Genomic DNA, 20821 nt, shown 5'->3' with positions numbered 1-20821 from the left:
AGTTTAATTGATGAAACAGATTTAATGATTCTTTCAGGCTCCAGAAATTATTTAAAAGTAAAGATTGTAAAATCTAATAGTGTACTTATATTCCATTGAAAAAATGACTTCATGGAAATTACTGTAAGCAAATCAAAGCACATATGTAAGTAAACTTTGTTAGAAAAGTTCAGGAAATGCTGGCAGTAACTTTTTTGGGGCAACAGGTGAGCAGCCAGGAATAAATGAGGCCTATGTGCAAAAATGCTAAGGTGCCTGTAGTCCTGATATTGAAACACCAATAGTACAGTTAAATAATAACAGTTGGGTTTTGCTTAAACACCTTTTCTTTTCTTTCATATCAGATATACTGTATCATAGATGTTTGTACTGTTCTAGTTCTACAGGAAACTCTAAGGAAAAGTAGAAAGCATTAAAGATGTATGTAATGCAGCAGTTATTCAAATTTAGTTATCATAGGTCACGAGCAAGATCTGGCCCATGAAAGCATTGTAGGATAAATAAGCCCTTTGTCCAAAACAAAACTAATGAACCGTTCAGTGCGGTTACCATAATAGAAAGTGTTTAATATTCATTATGTTAAGTCTTTTCTCAAAGTTGTATAAGTTAATATAATATACTGCTCTGCTTATGCATACTGGTCCTGTCCAACTCTTCAGAATGGTGTGCATAGTTTCTCCCAGTATTCAATACAGTTAATACAGGGGTGTCAAAGGTACAGCCTGTGGGCTGGATCTGGCCTGTGGAGCTCCACCATCTGTCCCCTGGTGCTGCCTTTGAGTCTGCTCAGACGCATACAGGGCAAGGTCTGCGCCTGTGGCACAAGGCCAGGCTGAAGGCCACATTTGGCCCATGACCCCCCTCCCATGCCCTTCCTTCCCTCTTCTCATCCTCCAGTGCATCTGATCTAGCAGCTGCTCCAGTTGGTTTTAGCTGTTCTGCACCACATGTAGCGCCTGCTGTAGGACACACAGCTCCCACCTGGCCTGCTCCAGCTGGTCTGGGACCTCTGTTACATGCAGAACTTGCAGGTGCTGCAAGCAGTGCGGGTCCTGGACTGGGTGGAGCAGGCACCATATGTGACAGTTTCAGTCCTGCCAGGGAAGGTCTCATGTGTAGCAAAGCTGCTGCTCTGCCAGACTGTATTGTATGTGGTGCCCATTCCAGCCACTCCAGGTTCCATACTGCATGCATGATTTCCAGACTTGCTGGAGCAGCCTTCAGACCAGTCATGGAGGGGGAGAGGGAGGGAAAGGGAGGAGTGAGTTTGATGCCCTTGCACTAATAAGTTGTCTTTTACTTAATTTTCTCGTAGCTAAGTTTTTACTAAATAATAGGGGAAGGGGAAACTCTCTAACTCAAATTTAAGATGAGGGCCATTTTTAGAAATATTTGTTTTTAAAAAGTGTCTCATTCAAAGGCATATGGTAATCTTCCTCTAGGAACTTCAAGAAGTGCTAGTAGAAAGACAATATTGTGAAAGAACGTAACACATGTTTAGCTTTCTTTTCATATACTTAGATTAGAAATAAGTGTATGGAGTTGACACTGCCTAGCTGATCCCGGTGAATGACTAGCAAGTGTTGGCTGTACCAGAATTTAGGAATGAGCATGTGGGAATTCTGTATTGTTGTATTTCACAATACCATAACAATGCCATATGCATTCAGTAAGCCTGTGATATAGCCAAAATATATCAAAATGTATAAGAGAGCATCTTAAAGGATTTAAAAAATATATTTTTCCAGGATCCAACAGCGTAAACCAGATTACAGCAAATATGGAAAATGGGGAAAATGAAGGAACCACCAAAATTATTGCGCCTTCTCCAGTAAAAAGGTAAGTGTAGATAGACCAAAAGATTTCCTTTGGCTTAAAGAAGCACTCCCAGTTTCAGATAGAAGAACAAAGTATATTAAATATTCACAGGTTAAAGAAGATCTTGATGATTATATAGTTTCACCTAATAACACAAGACATAAAATTTCACCCAATAATTCATTACTGTTTTGTTAAACTAGAGTATCCTGTTTAGAAAAACATTAGGTCTTGATTTCAACATAAAAGATCAGATGTGACATGGAAGTTCTTGTTGTGTCAGGGTTGGTATGCAATTCTGTTGCTTCCATAGAAACTTTGGGAGGCAGGCACAACTCTGTCAAGATTGCAAAGGAAGAATGGTCACAGAAAATCCTCTGACAGGATGAAATGTGTATCCTACCTTCTGCTTCCTAATTTAGAGACATCTTTTTGGTTGGTGGGTGGCAGAAGCAGTAGTGTAGCTGGAGGAGGGTAGGGAATAACCAGGGCAATAGCTAGGAGTGCTGCCTTTGAGGATGGGTGGCACAAAAATAATCGCCACAGAAGTGGCAGCTAATCATTCCGTTGCAATCAGCAGTGGCAGTCGGTGCTGTCTCTTGTGTCTGGGCTGCCTGGGGTACAGGGCTACTCAGCTATATTTCTGGGCAGGAGAAACGGCAGACATAGCTTTTCCCTCTCCTGCCCATTTATGGAAATCTAGTGGTATCACTCTCAGTTGCTGCAGTTCCCACCAACTTCATGCCACTGCACATCCTTGAAAACCTAGGAGTAACATCAAGCAAAGTGTATTAATTTTTTGGGCCAGGTGCTCAAATGGTGTCAGTTGCCAAAGCTCCACTGAATTTAATGTGAGCTATTCTGTTTGACTTTCAGAACTGAAATAGGCATCTCCAGCCAACAAACATATTTAAGAGGAAAAGAACCAAACTTCAAATATAATAAAATTGAAATAGCCTAAAACATTTAATTGGCAGATTCCTGTTGTTACATGTTTTTTAAGCAAGGCTAATCATAGCAAATTAAAAAAATGAGATTAAAGCAACTTCAAGGATGCTATCTGCTTTTCCGTGCATGCTGTATATTTTGAAGTTTGATATGTTTCTTTATTCGTGGCACTTCTCTGTGTAGAGACTTGTTCCATTTGTAGAAAAGATATTAAGAAATGTCTCCACCTGTAGAATTAAATACAATATTCATAAAATTACTTGATGGTCTTCCTCTGTGTGCCTACATTTGAAAAATGCTTTCTACCTGCATTAAACTTAGTGCACCAGACAGGCAACACACCTTGTCTCTGAGGCATTTTCAGTTCTGCAGTCTGTTCCAGGGGTCAGCAACATATGATCTTCAGGCTGCTTCTGGCCTGTGGAGCTGTTGGATCTGACGCATAGAGCTGGAGGGCTTTGCCTGTGTCCATGCCTGTGCCTGCATTGGAGCTGGACAGTGAGGGCCCTCTGCCAGTGCCAGGCAGCTTCTAGCTGTGCCCATTCCACTGCCTTCTTCCTACCCCTCTTTCCTCCAGCTGCGGTGTAGATGTACCCAGTGGGGAGCTGCACCAGGACTGCAACTTCCATCTGTGCTTGCATTGCAGCTGGAAGGCAGAGCCTGGGGGGTGGTTTAGAGGTCTGGGGAGAAGTGGTGGCAATTCAGGGTCAGCTCCCAACTGCCAGGTCCCAGTGTGGGTTCAGCAGAAGCCCCCTGCTGCTGATGTGCTGCTGAAGCCACCCAGCCTAAATTGGACCAAAGCCAGGTTGTTCTGGCCCACAGCTTGTAAAGGTTGCCAGCTACTGCTGTCTTCCCTCCCTATTAAATCCAGTAGTGCTCTCTGAGAATGCTTATAAAGAATCTTGTAACAACTCTTCTGAGCCGAGTCTTCTTCATAGCTTATCATCTTCTTGACTGTTCAAATAGGTAGTTGGTCACCTCTGCATAAATGGTGTAAATTCAAGGTAAGCCAGAGAAAACAGTAATCTCCTGTGAAATTTAAGTCCTTGGCTTTTCAAAGATACTGAGTAAACTCAATCCCTTTTGCAACTGCATTCCTGAAGATAATGCCAGTATCTGAAGAGCTGCCATGCTCTACCACTCCAGAGGTAAAATGTGTGTCTGTTCTGAATGAGTAATGTTTTGGGAATCTAATACAGTTAATTCACCTCCCCAGGATTATTTCTCTCTCTCTGAGCCATATTGGACATGCATTTAAAATTTCTTCAGACCTAATGCCATTCTGAGAATCACTTCATTGTGTAATTGTTAAGCTATGCCAAAAAGGGGAGCTCTCAATTCAGGACAGAGCCTGTTTGCCATATTTATTTGCATAACTTGTAACAAACATGTTTCAGGGTGAAAATAGATTTATTGCATGCATTTGAGCTTGATTGCCTAATCGGTGAAGTATCAAGAAAAAATTGATTCACATGTTCAAGTAACCTAATTTGGATTTTTTTTCTTGCTAGCTTTGTAGTTTTTATGTTATATGAGAATTAAATGATTAACTTGATAACCTGAAGTAACAGGAAGGTGAGGTTAAAATTGGATTAAATAGGCAAATTCCCTTCATAAAACTAAATATGTCATGTAGGTGACATCCCTCACTCTGTGAGTGAAGAATGCTGGGTTTTGTTTTTCCTCTGCAAGTAAGCCTCTCTGACAGCTTTTGTTGATACTTAACTTGTCCTTTGAAACTGCTTATGTTTGTAGTGCAATGCTATACCAGTAATACTTGTTCAGGAGCTTAGTATCAACTAATGTGAATATTCAGTCCAAATCAGTGTTTGTAGTTGCAGAAAAGGGCTAGGAGAGCAGCAGGGAAAATATGAGCAGCCACTGAATAGAGAGCAGTGTCCATTCAGATACCACAGACTAACACTTGGAATGACATTAATTGATTGTCTTGGGAAGCTTACCCTTTATTTCCTTGACTGAAGTTCAAGATGTTAAAAATTGGGAGCAGAAAAAGATGAATTTGAAAGAGAGAAGGAATGCTCCTGAAAAGATTCAGGCATTTTAGGACTTGGTGCTGGCTTCTACTCTCTATATAGGTGGGGAAAGAGTTTGCTTACATATACCACTACCTCTTTGCGAGTCCAGTTTTCCAGTTTCTGGCTGTTTTGGAACATTGCTTCCAGAGGTGTCAGGAGTGATATTGCATAGCTGGTTTTTCAAGTACTCTTTTTACCTTCCAAACGTGGTATATCTTGGAGAGATTCTTAGCATGGAGAGGAAATGGCCTTAAGCCAGAGGGTGCAAGTTCTGTGCTTGCATGTCCCTCAGATGACTGATAATGGGACTATAGGAAAAAATAATATTAAAAAATATATTTTTTAAATTTTAATTAATCTTTGGTTGTTTTTAGCTTTAAAAAGGTGAAAAATGAAAATAGTTCAGAAGCCCAAAGAAGTAAAACCAGTGCACCATGGGAGGAAAATGGCCTCCAGAGGTAAGGTTTTTGAATCTTGTGGAATGGCACAAGATTTTGTTTGGGTGAATATTTGAAGGAAGTTAATATTATACTTTTATGAGTAGCAGGGTCATAACAAACCGATGAGTCGGATGAGGCGTGTTACCTGACATTTCCACAAATGTCCCTGGTTCCATTTGAATATTTTCAATGCCATGAAATGTGTTGATTTGTCCTTTGATATATAGCAAAATGTTTTAGAATAGCATCATGATCATCTATAAACTTAGATTACAAAGCATATGCATTTATTTTTCAGTCATATATATTTTCTTCCTGTTTAGCAAATGGCACTTTGGCAGAAGAAACAAGAATCATGTTGAAGCCAGCCTTAACATTTTTAGTAGAATGTTCATATGTAATTTGAGATAAAAATATGATTTTGTCACCTCTAATAGAGAAAATGTTATTAGGCTGTGTAACGGGGGCCAGGGGCTCCTGTTACTTTGAGAGAAACTGAAGCAGAAAGTGGGATTAGTGGCAGCTAAACAGGGGTTAGCTGCAGGAGGAGCTCCTTCCAGTTCAGGCTGGTGATAAGTGGGAGCTACAAGTCATGTCAGGTACTCAGAGGGCTGAGAGAGCCAGAGAGTGGGGAGGGAGCTTGGAGTGGTATGATGACACAGAGGGGGAACTTTGTTTCAGTTTAAAGTGATTGCTTGCAATTTTGTTCTACTTTGATAACCTTGAGGACTAGATAGTGGCTGGAGGGGAGGGCAGGAGGCCATGCAGAGTTTCCTGAGAGGTACTCCACATTTTTGTCCCTATCAAGGGCAGGCTCTGGCTAAGAGAGCCAAGGTGTGAGCCCCGGCAGGAAGAAAGGGACAGGCTGTAGCTGAGAGGGCCAGAGTTTCAGCCCCAAAAGGGTGAGACGGGCCAAAGGCTGAAACAATGAAGGTCAAAGGCCATGAGCCCATGCAGAATGAGGTGGGCCAAAAGCCAGACCAGGCTGAGACGCAGAATCTAGGCCAGAAGAAGTGGGCCTAAGCTGGCACTTGACAGTGAGGGTAACCAGTGGACTGAAGCCAAGAGAGCTGAAGCCTGTATAAACTGGTGTGTGGATCTAGAATAACATCTGCAAGGTATGGCCATGGCTATAGGGGTGAATGGAGGCCATGAATAGCCCATAAGGTGACTGGTGTCCTGGGATACTAGTGAGGCTAGGAGGGCCACAGCTCAGTGTCCCAGGGGCAAGGTTGAGTCAGACTGGGTTCACTTAAGGACCTGGGGGCAGCCTCCCTTTTATATGAAGAATAATTGCATCAAGGTGTGCCTGGTGCAGAAGAAGGGAAGGTACCCCAAGGATCTGGAGTGTAGGGAAGGGCTTAAGGGGCCACCAACGGGCATCACAGCTGCCCTTGGAGGCTGGGACCTGCTACAGGCTGTCATACTACTGTTTCACTGTTAATATTGTCCTTGGGATAGATGCAAGGTTGTAATTTTAGCAGCCAAGAAATGAAAATACTGAATATAACTCTTTCTACCCCAAACGATGGTAAAAACTTTAATAAATATACAGCCTATATACTGCATATAGATTGCACAGTTTCTAATAGAACCTCTCCCCATGCCCCCCTGGCTCAGTGATTGGCCACGGGGGGACCCCAGGTGCCCCCCCAGACCCAGGAGGCACCAGTCGCTAAGCCAGGGGGGTGAAGGGAGTCTCCCACGCGCTCCATGGCAGATCTGGAAGTGGACCAGAACTGCTTCTGGTCCACTTCGGGGTCTGCTGCCAAGTGTTCTTGGGAACCACCCACCCCGCGTGTTCCCATAGGATGCTCCATCCGCCCCACCATCTCAGCGTTTACGAGCCACCTGGTACCTTGAGGTATGTAAAAAAAAAAACACAGAAAGCTGTGTCTATGTCCAAATCATCCAATCTCTCCAAATTGATTCGGAGGGTTCTGATTTGATTCGGAGAGATTAAAGGGTCTCCTGACTCGATTTGGATTTGGAGATGTGGTCAACGAATCAAGCCGAATCTCTGCTGAATTGAATCAGTGGCTGAAGCTTCACGCTGCCCTAATTGTACTGACCAGGTTAAATGCTGTGATTTCTGGGTGCATATCTATGGTTTTTAGCAATATATGAATCTGTGTTTCTCTGAATCATTTTGCAGTGTATTGTGGGAGAACTCTTCTGATTTTTCCTGTGTATTCTTAGCTCATCAACTCAGTAAAACAAAGCACTTCTAGTTCAGCATTTGCTTCATATTGGTGCCTGTGGTCTTTAAATAGTTTAACTAAAACTATTAACTATTAACTAAAACTGGATCTTTTCTATCTGTTGACATTAATACATCCTTATTTTGGGAACAGTGGGCAAATACAAAGCAGATCTTTTGGTGGGCATTTCAGCAGTGCCCTGCGAAGGTAATGGCAAGTCTCGTAGAGGAGATGTTGCAGCTAGGGCAGTATGGAGACTAATGGTGCAAGTTTAAAGAGCATTAGAATCTCTCTTCCATGCTGACTGGTGATTCTGAAGCAGGACCACAAGCAAGGAGTAGGGTAAACCTACTTGGTCCTACAGATCCCATGTAGGCCTGGAATGACCAGTAGTTGGTTCAGAATTCCTAGCTGATAAATGCCACCTTCAGGAAATGTATGAGGGGTTTGTCTTCACTGTGGAAGTTACTGGGGAGATTCCCTCACCAGATCCACTCCTCTCTAGGGACAGGTCAGTGGAGCTGACCCAAATTGAGGTTACAGTAAAAGTGGTCATAGAGAAAATTGATAAACTAAACAGCAGAAAATCATCAGGACCTGGTGGCATTCACTCTAGGGTCTTGAAGGAGCTCAGATTAGAAATTGCTAAACTCTTAAATGATATGTAACCTATTACTAAAAACAACCTCTGTACCAGAGGACTGGAGGGCTGCCAATATGATTCCGATATAAAAAAGGCTCTAGAGGGGACCCAGGGAAATACAGGCCAGTGAGTCTAACTTCTGTTCCTGGAAAACTGGTAGAAATGATCATTAAAAAAATATTTTTTTTCAGAACATAGATGAACATGATTTACTGGGGCGGAATCAACACAGCTTAGTCAAAGGGAAATCATGCCTCACCAACCTATTAGAGATCTTTGAGGGTATCAATAAGTAGGTGGATCAAGGAAGTCTAGTTGAACTAGTATATTTGAACTTCCAAAAAGCCTTTGACATGGTCTCCTATCAGAGGGTCTTAAGTAAATTAGGTAGTCACAGGATTACAGGGAATATGGATTAGACATTAGTTTAAACATAGAAAGCAAAGAGTGAGTATAAGAAGTCAGTTTTCAGGGTGCAGACAAGTAAACTGTGTGGCATCCAGGGATCTGTGTTGGGACCAGTGCTGTTTAACATATTCAGAAATTATCTCAGCCAGGGGGTGAGTAGTGAGGTGGCCAAATTTGCTTATGTCACAAAGTATCCAAAATAATAAAGACCAAGGCAGACTGTGAGGGACTATGCAAGGATCTGGCACAAGGGAGCAAATGGGCAACTAAATGGCAGATGATATTCAGTGCAGATATGTGTAAAGTGATGCATCTGGAAAAAATAACCCAAGCTGTACCTATGCTAGGATGTGTCCTGTTAGCTGTTACTACACAGGAAAGAGATTTGGGAGCCATTGTGAATGATTCACTAAAAACATCAGCTCACTACTAAGCAACCATCAAAAAGGTAAACAAAACGTTAGGGATTACAGGTTTCCCTCGCTTTATGCTGTACTTGCATTCCTGGAAAACAGCACATAACTTGAATTTTTATAAAGGGAACCCACTTCACAGATGTAACAAATAAGGGTACATTCCAAAGACTTCAACTGTACTGACCCCCAGACGCATTTCTACCACTTTTACAAGACAATTTTCATACTCACCAACAGCAGACCGTACACATAAGCACAGGGCACTATCATAATGGGGATGGCAACTACAGAACCACGTCGCAGACAACAAGCAAGGAGCACAGATCCACATACGAGACTATATTTTGGTGCACACCGTTCCCACAATGCACTGCACAAAGCAGCGGACTGTTGGCTTCCACTGCACCAATCGCGTAAGTGAATTTACCTTGCATATCATGAACTTTTGGTATAAAAAGGGTCATCGCATAAGAGTGAATTTGCACATACAGAACACACACAAAGCGAGGGAAACCTGTATTAAGAAGGGAATTGCAAAGAAAACTGAAATTATTATCATCGGGGTCCAGGTTTTCTGTTTCCTGTGAAAAAACGGAAGCCCCCTCTTGGATTTTCCCTTTAATTGAGAAAAATGCGGATTTTTCATTTTAATGGAAACACGTGGATTTTCCACTTTTGCAAAGAGCTCTCTGCAGGCTGGTGGAGTTCTAGCCTGCAAGGGACGGGGTGGAGCAGCAGGAGGGCAGTCAGGCAGGGGGTTCCATGTGTACATGCACGCTCACACATGCACTTCACTGCCAGGCAGCCTGGAGAGCAGCTCCTGAAGATAAGTCTGGTGCAGGGTGGGGAGGGATTCAGACCTCCATAAGAAGGGAGGGAGCTGGGCAGGGCTGGTATGGGTGTTGAGGCTGGGGCTGCTGCCCAGCCCAGGCAGTGCATGGGGCCTGGGGCCCAGGACTCTGCATGGCCGCAGGGCTCCAGCAGCGACTGGGATGGAGCCGTGGGTGGCTCATCTGGGTGGTGGTGGGGAGCTGGCTTTCGGCCATTGAGTGCACTCCCAGGGGGTGCAGGGAGGGCATGTGTGCTCCAGATTTGTGTGTGGGCAGGCTGCCTGCTGTGGGGCAGTGCGGGTAGCCCAGCTGCCCTCTTCCTGGGGCCCTGTAGCCCAGCAGATGGGACCTGGCACAGCAGAGCAGAGCAGGATCAAGTGGGGAAGCTCATTGCTGCTGCTAGGAGCTGCACGCTGCCATGGCAAGGCACCCCCTGCCCACCCATGCTGCCATGGTGAGGTTCTTCTCACTGGGCTGCAGAGGCCCCGGGGGGGACGGCAGCAGGGCAGGGAGCCCAAGCCTACAGCGAGCAGCCTGCATCTGCCACCCCCATTCCCCAAGGGCTCCGCTGTGGCCATGCTGCCTGTGGGGGAGGAGTAAGAGGGGATATAATTGCTCCCTATAAACACATCAGGAAGTAAATAGCAGGTATGGAGAAGAACTGTTTGAGGTAAAGGATAATTTTTGGCCTGAGGAAAAAATGGGTAAAATCTAGCCACAAAAAAGGTTAGGGTGGAAGTAAGAAGAAGGTTCCAAACCATCAGAGGACAGTCAGGTTCTGTCTTTCTGTAGGAATATTGGATGCACAACCCCCCTAACTTTTAAGATAGAGTTTGGTAAGTTATATAAGGGATTATATGATGTCATACATATGGTAGCAAAGGGCTGAACTCAGGGACCAGATGGTGCCTTCAAGTTTGTGTTCCTTAGTTAGTCACACTTGCTGATTTCAAATGTCTAACTTTATTTAATAGCTACTACTCTATCCTCCTGCCTTACTATTGTACTAAAAAGTATTCCTATGCTAAGGCTAAGTTATTTGGCATGTTTCCAGATACAGAACAGAAATATTAAGTTTTTTGTCCTTTTCTGCATTATTATTAATTCTGCCATTTCTGCATTCTACCATTTCCTGCCAGTAACAGGCCAGTGTCATGGTTAGGATTCTTTTCATTCCTAATATACTTTAAAAATCTCTTCCTTATTGCTTTTGTGCTTTTTTTGCTTCCCTTATCAAATGTTATCATTTGTCTTATTCATTTTCTACAATTCCTAGCTTCTCTGGGGATTTTTTTTTCATTTTCTTTTTTTGTAGCTACCTTCAGTTCTCCTCTAGACCAAATTGGTTTTTTTTTTTTTGTGTGCAACCTTTCTTTCTCAATTGAGGGACTGAACATCTGGCAAAATTTTCTTAAACAATTCCTAATCATTATTGAAGGGGTTTTTAAAAATTGTTTTCTTGCAGCTGATTTGGCTTATAATGTTTGCCCCCTTTTATATATATTGGCTTGTAAATGCATTCTATTTTCACACAACAAATATAATCAAATCATGATTACTTGCACCTGAGATACCACAGATGCTTAGTTCTTTGATCAATTCATCTGTGCTAAGAAAGGGTTAATATAGATGTAAGTTTTTCTAGTGGTGCTGTTTTTTGTACACATGTCCAAGTTGTGGAATTCATTGAACTCATAACAATAATCCATCAGAATCTTAGCAAGAGTCTGTTTCTAGCTAGCAGTGTCCTGGGATAAAGGATTTCCCTGCATGGTCTGTCTGTTCAAGTGCAGAGTATAAATGAAAAATGCACTGTGGAATGTGAGGGCATAAATATGAAATCAGTATTTAAAAATTTGTGAGCAGCTTCTTGTTCAAAAGGAGGAAGTAGATAAAAGATAAGAAAAATATATCATTGAGAAATTATGGGGAGGCATTAAAGGACTTGGGAGCATCCAAGTTATGTAACCTGGGGTACAGCCTGCATTCATGCTGCTGAGTGGGTGAGTTATAGCCAAAGTTCAACACCCTTGGCTCCAATCCATATCCTAGTTGGGTTAAGCAAACCTAGGTTCAAAACCCCTCCAAACCCAGATTAAAGAACTGTGTGCACAATAAGAGGTCAGTGCCAGGGCTCACTTTGCATAAGAGCTTAGGTTAGCTCTGCAGTAAAGCTATAACTCTCAGGCCCATGGCATATTTGTTTTATTTTATACAGTAGAATCCAGGTATTTTGTATTGAGATGGTTCACAACCTGTTTAATTTTCAGTTGCCAGATGATCATTCTGGGTTTTCCTTCAAAAGACATTACTTCTCCACTCAGCTGGAGCTCAGTGTTTTCACACAACTGATTGGAGAAGCAATGTCCTTTGAAATTAAAGCTGCAGCCAATGATTGGAACACCTCAGCAGTCCTGCACAGCTGCTTGCTGCAGTTATGTATACTCTAGCTAGTTTGAAAACCATCATCTTTGCAGGGGGGTAAGAAATCAAACTGTGAAAAATCCAGATTCTACTGTATTAATTAAAATGATGTGTATATAAGTAGAGGGGACAGGGTTCTTATTCTCCTATTTTCTTTAGCATTATAAATAAATACGTATTTGAAAGCTTTGCTCTGGCCTAAATAACTTGTTCTAGATTACAAAAATATGCCTGTTCAGGAAATAATGTTCTATTTTCTCGCTGCACATAGCTGTTGGATCAGTGTCAGCATTCTATAACGTTGTGTTACCATTCTCTGAATGGTTCTGAGTAATTGTCCTTTCTTTTCAAGGTTTGGTATAATATATGTATTCCTGAAAAGCAATAATATCTCAGTGTAAGCTTCAGCAAATCCTATTATGTACACTCCTTTTGAATAACAACCCTGTCAGTATAAAGAATTACTATTCTTCCTGTTGCTGCCAGTCCAGCAATTTTAAATAATCTAAATATGTTAACTTCTCAGTATTTCTGTAGAATGCAGCCATGGCAGTTAACTCCCCTGGTAGTTTTGAGATCAGTTGTTTATTCTTGCTGTTTTGATTCCAGCGGACTGTATAATTCTCCCAATGACCGCAGTAAATCACCAAAATTTCCTTATTCTCGGCGACGGAACCCATCAGGTGGCAGTGAAACTGAATCTGGGCAGCCAGTCAGAAGAAGGTAAGTGTATGGAGATTCATGTTAGCTTCTACTTGCTGCAGGAGTTTTTTTTTGTGATGCTGTATTCTTTGGGGCTCAGTAAGGGCTTATGGAGCCAGAGAAGTATCTGAGGATACAACAGCCACCAGTAACAATACTACAAACAAGTGAACAAAATTCCATAAGTGTTGCTCCCTACAAAAGATGAAGAAGATGTAGAGACTGGGATGTGGGCCCTGTGTTTGTCCCTCAGAATCCAGTGGGGTAGTGTGGGGGCAGTTTGAAAGCCTTAACTCCTTTCCTTGCTGCTATTCTTGACTCTGGCTGCTGTGGAAAGGAATATTCAAAATCTAAGGATCTGCATAATTTGCTGTTGCTCATCGACTTGTAAAGGTGGGGAGGGGGAAAGAGAGGGAGAGGTGAAAGTAGAGAAGGAGGGGTTGGAGGGGAAGGGTGGAAGACAGAGAGAGCCATTTTACTGACAACAGCCTTTTATAAAGGATATCAGTACTGTTTTGGGCAAAAAAGAAAAGTGATGAGGCCCTTAAGGAAAATCTCCTTAATATGGTCTTTAGTGAATCTTACTATATCATAGTATGTGTCTGCAAAAATAGAGCTGTGAGGTATATAGCTATTTTTAAATTATATAAATAGTTGAGTAACATATAGAAGTGAAATTAAGTGATATAATATGAGATTCTTTGCAGAAACATACCCAGAAAGGACAGAGCCAAAAGAAGATGCAGTCCCCCTTTTCCTTTCCTGATCATATATAGCTAAAGAGGATGGTAACCACCTCTCTGTAAATTTGTGGACACTCCATAAATAACAAGGCTAAAAATGTCTGTTCATAAAAATCCATTAAAAATCAAGCTGCTTATAAAAATCTAAAGCCACCAGAGCTTGACTGAAGCTCTGTGATGGGAAAGCAGCTTGAGGCAGTATTGAAGCACAGGCAGAGTGCAGCAGCTCCACCTGATGTCTTAGCAAGAGAGCAGCATCCTGAAAGGAGCTTTTATTAGGGATTTGTGGCTGATGGGAATTTCCATAGCTCATTCCCCAATCCCAGCCATGTGCTGGTGTTGCTGTTGCATCCCATCCCATCTGCCTGTAACACTGCTAGGTGGCAGGTTGGCATGCAGTGGCCATTCCTTAGGGGTCCATGCAAGGACAGAAAGAGCAGGGTCAGTGTGGGTGAGCCAAGGGGGAGGCATTATGGTGTGGGGAGTGGTTGTAGACATCAGGGTGCAAGAGTGAGTAGGGCATCCTGACAGTTGGTGGCAGCAGGGTGTAAAACCATTGCTGCAGTCGAGCAAGGTTGCCTATCCAAGACATTTTTTTTTACTGATAATCTGCAAACTTTACAGACAATCAAACTTTTATGCTATGGCTGTTATTAAACCATAAATTTGAACCCAGCCCTTGTCCAGGGTCTATAAGAAGGGTTACATTTACATTTTGTAAAACGTATGTCAGTAAAAAGGTTTGATTGTCAGTAAAATGTTTACAGATTGTTGGTAAAAAAATAAATAAACAAATGTTTGGTTGGCCATCCTACTGAAGGGGCTACCTTCATAATTTGACAGTAGCCTATGGCCATTTGAGTTACAGGAATTTTCCACATTTAGTCCATGGAGCCTCCCCAGAGTCTGGAGTCTTGTGTGCAGCAAGCCTGTGTCTGACAGCATTGGCCTTATGTAACCTCTATACCAGGGCTTGTAAGCAGGGCCTTGTTATAGGTGAGATAACCTTTTCCCAGCTGGATATGTGCCTTATAGGGTGATTTTATGTTGTGTTAGCCCTTTAACATATCATAAAATGGCTAGAGAAGGGGAAAAAAATTCCCCTGTTCAATATGCTTGATAATCAAACTAGATGCTATAATTTCAGATTCCAGATGCTCAGCACGTGTAAATCTACTTAGGTCCACTAGTGTCAGTAAAGCTGAATTGATATATCCTGGTAGGGTATAGCCTTGTGTTAACTGGAGTATGTTTCCTATTGCCCATTACTCTATCTCCTTCTACCTTAGCTGGCGGAAGGACCCAGGAAAGAAAAGGAATTCAGATGTGCATTGTATATCTTGAAAAGCCTATAACATTTGTGTAGTAGAAGATTTTTTTTGAGATGAAGAGTATGTTGCATCTGGTTCTTCTACCATGTAGACAGATGGCCATGCCAATAACAAGTTTTCTCTTGGGCCAGAACAGCATAGAACTGTTTTTGAAAGTCAGATGTCGCCCGTGGGATTGTGGACACTGGCAATAGTGGATAGATACTAACCTAATTATGTCTTCCCAAATTTTGAATGGAATTAATGCTTTTTGTTTTGGTCTATTTTGTTAGACAATAATTGTGTTGTTTATCCTCTGCTTACTGGTATTGGTAGGGAAATATCAGACTTGACTGCACTGACTATAGAGGGATTTCCAAAAGCTAGTTTTTCAGGATTCATCACTGCTTCCACTGGAATTAATGAGTGGAATTTCATACTGTGCTTAGCAGTGACCTGCAAAACTACTCTTGCCAATATTTTGCTATTTAAAGCAAACACCTGTCTGAAGTTACTGTTGGAATAGGTATATGTATACTTTTGTATATTAATAGTTGATATTAAGTGACCTATAGGTATTTTATTATATAGTTTCTTAATAATTTTTATGTCATAGGAAAGCCCAAAACAGTGGTGAAGATTCAGATCTAAAGCAAAGGAGAAGGTAAATATACTTTGGGGGCTAGGGGAATTGGAGGTTTTTTTTTATAGCTCGGTAGAGATTGTTGTACAACCAATGAAATTATGGCATTTTCAGAAGCTCCAGTAGTGCAGAATCACAGATTTTATTTATACAACTGTCTGTATTTTCTCTCAGCTGGAACTATTCATAGTTGTTGTTTTTTTTCTGGTAGACCATGTCAATACTTGTTGAATTCCTCCCAAGTAAATTGGATAAGTATTCTTTTTCTGCTGAGAAGCTCTATAGCATGCCATCTGTTGTAGACCTACCAAACCACAACTTGCCAGAGCTTACCATACCACCTCATATAACCTTGTGCCAAAAGGGCTTGTCTGCAATTTGGAAAGTCTTTCACATCAGCTTGAGATTTCCAGAGTAAAGTGCCCAAACACAAGTTTTTGAATTATCCAGCCTCTCAGTTTGCTTTAATACATCATTTCCGGAATTGAATTGATTGACCCTTGAGATGTGTTTTTATGCAACAACGTAAATGCGAATGCATCCCACATAGATCCAAATGTTCCCCCAGTGGCAGTCCCTTTGCTGCTGTGTCACCTTTCTTTGGCATGCATTTAGCTGAGCTTGTGTGTTTGCTTTGTACCCTCTGCTGTTCTAGGGTTGTCTTTACTAGATGTTTCTTGCAGTTAAATATTTGTGTTCAGTCAGTGTACTTGTCTGCAGTTTCAGTTTGTGACAAATTTGTGTATCTCGAGTCTTGCATGCAATGCCATCACATTAGAGCTGTGCTTTCTGCTTCCACATAGCCCCATACTGAGGTCCTAGATTTTCTTGCTGTCTGGAAGTGGGGGACAGACCGGGTCATCTTAACAACAGTCATTGAAATGCCAAAAGACAGGAGAGAATGTTGAAAGAAATGAAGGCAGAGTTCCAGCCTGAAGGGAGCTGGGAAGGAGCCGGAGGAGGGTGGTCAGGCAGGGGGCACCATGTGCATGTATACATAACTGCCAGGCAGCATGGAGAGCAGCTCCTACAGGTAATTGGGGGTGGGGGAGGAATTGAGGCCCCCATAGGGAAGGAGGGAGTTGAGCAGGGTTGAGGCTGCTGCCCAGCTGGGTAGTGCCTGGGGCTTGGGGCCTGGGTCTGCACTGCATGTCCACAGGGCCCTGGCAGGGAGAGGAACGGGGCTGCGGGCAGGTTGTCTGGGAGCTGGGGATGGGTGGGGGTGGGGATGGCTTCCTGCTGCTGTGTCTACTCCTGGGGGGTAAGGGGACCCACACCCCCCAGATCTGTGTGCAGAGTGGGGGGGGGGTGGGCTGCCCGCTGCAGGCTCAGGTAGGGGGGCTACTCCCTGCTGCTGCATGTACTCCCAGGGGGCAGGGTGGATCTGTGTTTCCCCAAGATCTCTGCATGGGGCTGTGTTCTGCCCATTTCAGGCTTGGGCTCTTCCCTGCTGCCCTCCCCCAGTGCCTCTACAGCCCAGTGTGTGAGACCCGGTGCAGCAAAGAACAGCAGAGTCTGTTGCAATGCACTGGATGGTATTTTTGCAAAGGATGCCACCCCTGAAGTCCTCCAACATGTTATGATCATTATTAATGACACTTTTGTAGTTGCCAGACAGAATGCAAAGCAGGGGAAACAGATCCAGAATCCTAGGATCATTTTGAGCTGTAAAACACTCAGATGGGAAGTGGTCTTGAAGACCCTTGAATCACAGTATTGAGGAAGGAACCTCCAATTTACCAGTGCTGGGGAGGGAGTCTCTTCTGTTTGCTGTGTATTATTACAGTTGGACAGGATAATCGTACCAGATTATTTCAAGATATCCTCTATGTAACTAGTTTATCTTCATGTCTTTAGCTTTCTTGCTCCCTGCCCCGCCCACCCCAACTGTGCTCAAAAGGATGGTTGAATATTAATCCTGCAACAACTGAACAAACCTGCCAGCTCTGAACTTCCTTCCTGAGTTAATTGTTGCTCCTTTCCCTTTTAATTAACCATTCTCCCTGCCTTAGCTCATTGTGGTGGCATTATGTGATTTTTGTGGTTCAAAGACCATCCAAAACCTTGTGTGGCAGGCATGTTTGCTGTAGTGGCAATCTTAAGTGTAACAAACTAAATTAAATTATAATCATTGTTATTTCTATCCTTTTCTCCAGGTCACGCTCTCGTTGTAATACCAGCAGTGGTAGTGAGTCAGAAAATTCCAACAAGGAGCATCGAAAGAAGAGAAACAGGTGAATATCAAATATATCAGGCTTTGAAATGCAAAACAAATAGACTGTACACAGCACAAAACATAAGTAGACTGTACACAAATATAAGTAAATATATTTTTTAAGCAAGAGGGAAAATAGAAGAATTGCTGATAGAAGAACTGATATATTGGCCATCTAACTGAGATCCTATGTGGCAGCTTAAAGCTCAAGTTTGTGTGTTAGCAATTTAATTATGGAGCACACATCTGTGGATACAATCAATTCGCATTCACATACTGCTCATTTGGGAAGAATTCAGTATTCATTATTAATGCACTGTGCGATCAATAACATAGGAGAGTTTACATAAGATTTGCATTATTAATGCTTATTGTTATTTATTGCATTGTTAGTTCACTAATGTTGCATGCTCTCTCTGACAGTGCCTTTACTATATTCCTACATACTTGTGAATATTCAGAATTTTATAATACGATTAAAATAGAAGGAAGCAGACAACTTTTCCATTCAAAATACAAATTCTATTTGTAAAAGAAAAATGCATTTCAAGAAGATGTCATTACTCTTATGGACTCCTTGCTACAGAAAAACTGCTGGTAGAATAGAATTAGTTAGCTAGATATTAAGCACTCCATTTCTCCTTTCCATTTATTTTACTGCAATCTCCTCTGAGATAGAACTTATTTAACTTTCCCATCAGTATATTTTACTGATGTTTGTAGGCTCTAATCAAACAACATTCCTTCCTTACCACACATTACTTTCTTGGTATATTAGATTGGTATGTTGTGGAGTATAAAAGGGTATTTTCATCTTTTGGGTAGTGAATAATTTTGTCCAAAAAAACAGAAAAGATACGGTACATTCAATCTTGGTCTTGTTACACAGTAAGTTTAGATGGCTTCTGGAACTCTTAGCCCCTGCGTTGGCTGCACATTAACACCTTTTAGGTGCCTTAAGTGCAACTTTGCCCCCTGGGCACATTGGGCAGAGCAAGCTCTGGAGCACCTGGGCTAGGGACAGACATTACACATCAGCCGGTTTAAGTGATCAGAAACTGGTTTAAACCTGTAACAGAACAGACATTCAGTGCGCATAAACCAGTTTGAAAATGGCTGGAACTGGTTTGAGATAAACCTGGTTGAATGTTGTATCAGACTTAACTGATTTGGGTCAAACTGGTTTATGCAGTGTCTGTCCCAAACCCCTTCCTGGTTTAACTTAAACCAGAGTCCCCCAGCATCCCAGGGCTCTCTGGTCCCCAGCAGGGCTGGCCCCTCCCCTCTACTCCCTGGCTGGAGGTCCGGCAGAGACGGCAGGGACAGTAGCCTCTGCCTGGCTTCCTTGTGCTGCCCGCCCGCCCCCCCCCACTCAATCACGGATTCCCTGCTCCTGTCTCCCAGAGCACGGACCATAGCTAGCATGTGGTATGCTAGCTCAGGGGTTGTCAACCAAGGGGTATATAAGAAGGCCCTAGGGGATAGGCACGCATGCATGGGTGGGGATGGAGTGCCACCACGTACCATCCCACACTGCCATGCAGGCACCGCCCACCTAGCTGGATGCAGATGGCAGGGGCAGCTCCAAAGATTTGGAGAGATTCGGAGATACGGATTGGCGGGGGAGAGGCAGGGACAGCTGAGCAGCTGCAGGTTCTCCCGCTGCTCCTCTAGCTGTGCCTGCCTCTCCCCAGGCAGGGGGAGCTGCGAGAGAAGCCCCCATGGTTGCTCTGCCTGGCCCCATTCTCTGCCTGGCCCCAGCCTTCCGGCACTTTTATTTTTTAAAAGCCCCGCATTCACCAGCTACAGTAGTGGCAATCGGGGCCTTTGCGAACTCATGGAAGAGCCACCCTGCGCAGTGGGGGACAGTGGGGATTGCCACACCTGTACAACAGCTGCCTTATGGTGTGGGTACAGTGCAGGTTGGCAGGGCACTGCGCGCTGTCTGGGAGCTGGGGCTGAGCAGTGCCAGGCTCCGACTGACTGCTGGAGCTGCCCCAGCTCCCAGCCCATGCTGCACCATGCTGTGCCCTGCCAAGCCACGCTGCATCCACATGGTGTGACAGCTGCCACGTGGGTGCCAAGCGGGGGGGGCAGTCTCCACTGCCCCCCGTGTTGTGTGGGTGGGCTCTGCCATGAGCCCTCAGAGGCCCTGATTGCTGTTGCTACAGCCGGTGAGTGCGGGGCTTTTTTTTAAAAAGAGCTGGGAGGCTGGGCTGGGCAGAGGGTGGGGCCAGGCAGGGCAGCCATGGACTCCTTTAAGAAGCATTTGGATACTTATTTTGCTGGGATCCTTTGACTCTAGCTAACTTCCTGCCCTTTTTTGATGGCGACATCACTAATAGTGTGTTTGGTTTTTGTGAGGTTTGTTTGTTTGTTTCCTATATGTCTGTTTTTATTGCTTTTGAGAAGAAAAGGTTAGTACAAGAAAAAAAATTGATTATACCCGCAGTTTTATTACAGAGTATACATGTTCACTTAGCATTTTAGTTAAATAATTCTACAAAATGCCAAGATCCTTTCATATTGTATTAATAAAACACATCGGTATTTCAGTTGCAAGGTGTCACCGGACACAAGGGAAACTATAACATAAAATAAAGCTGCTGGTACAAGCTTCTGTTGCTGCCCATGGCCTCACCATGCTATGGCAGTAAGCTATTTAACGGATATATCAGAACCCCTGGAAACAGATATGTGCTACATTTAATATACCGTATTTTTCGGACCATAAGACGCACCCCTCCTGGAGCCTCAGTCTCTGCGGCAGCGAGTCCCTCCTTCAGACTCCTGCCCGTCTGTTCTGGCCGGCCATTTTTATAGCCGGCTCCTGGCCACCGGCACGGGTGCCGGCTTCCGGTCTAAACAAGCGGCGGATGTCCTGCTCGGGCTCTGCCGCCTCCGCGGGCAAGCTCCGCCCCGTCTCCCTGGACACGGCATAAACAAGCGGCGGGTGTCCCGCTCGGGCTCTGCCGCCTCCGCGGGCAAGCTCCGCCCCGTCTCCCCGGGACACACACCTTCGGACCATAAGACGCACCCTCGTT

At 43.5% G+C, this 20821-nt stretch overlaps 1 protein-coding gene across 2 annotated transcripts in view; it reads left to right on the top strand.

Annotated features, from left to right (window-relative positions):
- The window catches only part of EPB41L4A (erythrocyte membrane protein band 4.1 like 4A), a 215927-nt gene that overhangs the window by 167000 nt on the left and 28106 nt on the right, over positions 1-20821 (top strand). The window contains exons 13-17 of one of the 2 annotated variants that reach the window (XM_019532469.1): positions 1749-1839; positions 5177-5260; positions 12774-12887; positions 15536-15583; positions 17719-17796. In XM_019532469.1, coding sequence (XP_019388014.1) covers positions 1749-1839; positions 5177-5260; positions 12774-12887; positions 15536-15583; positions 17719-17796 — 415 coding nt within the window. The remainder of the gene's footprint in view (positions 1-1748; positions 1840-5176; positions 5261-12773; positions 12888-15535; positions 15584-17718; positions 17797-20821) is intronic. The other variant, XM_019532471.1, reaches the window with a different exon arrangement.

Source organism: Crocodylus porosus, unplaced genomic scaffold (genome assembly GCF_001723895.1).
Source record: "Crocodylus porosus isolate Cpor-Errol unplaced genomic scaffold, CroPor_comp1, whole genome shotgun sequence".
Taxonomy (NCBI): domain Eukaryota; kingdom Metazoa; phylum Chordata; order Crocodylia; family Crocodylidae; genus Crocodylus; species Crocodylus porosus.
Note: the sequence above shows the minus strand (reverse complement) of the source record. Positions and strands in the feature narration are given on the sequence as shown.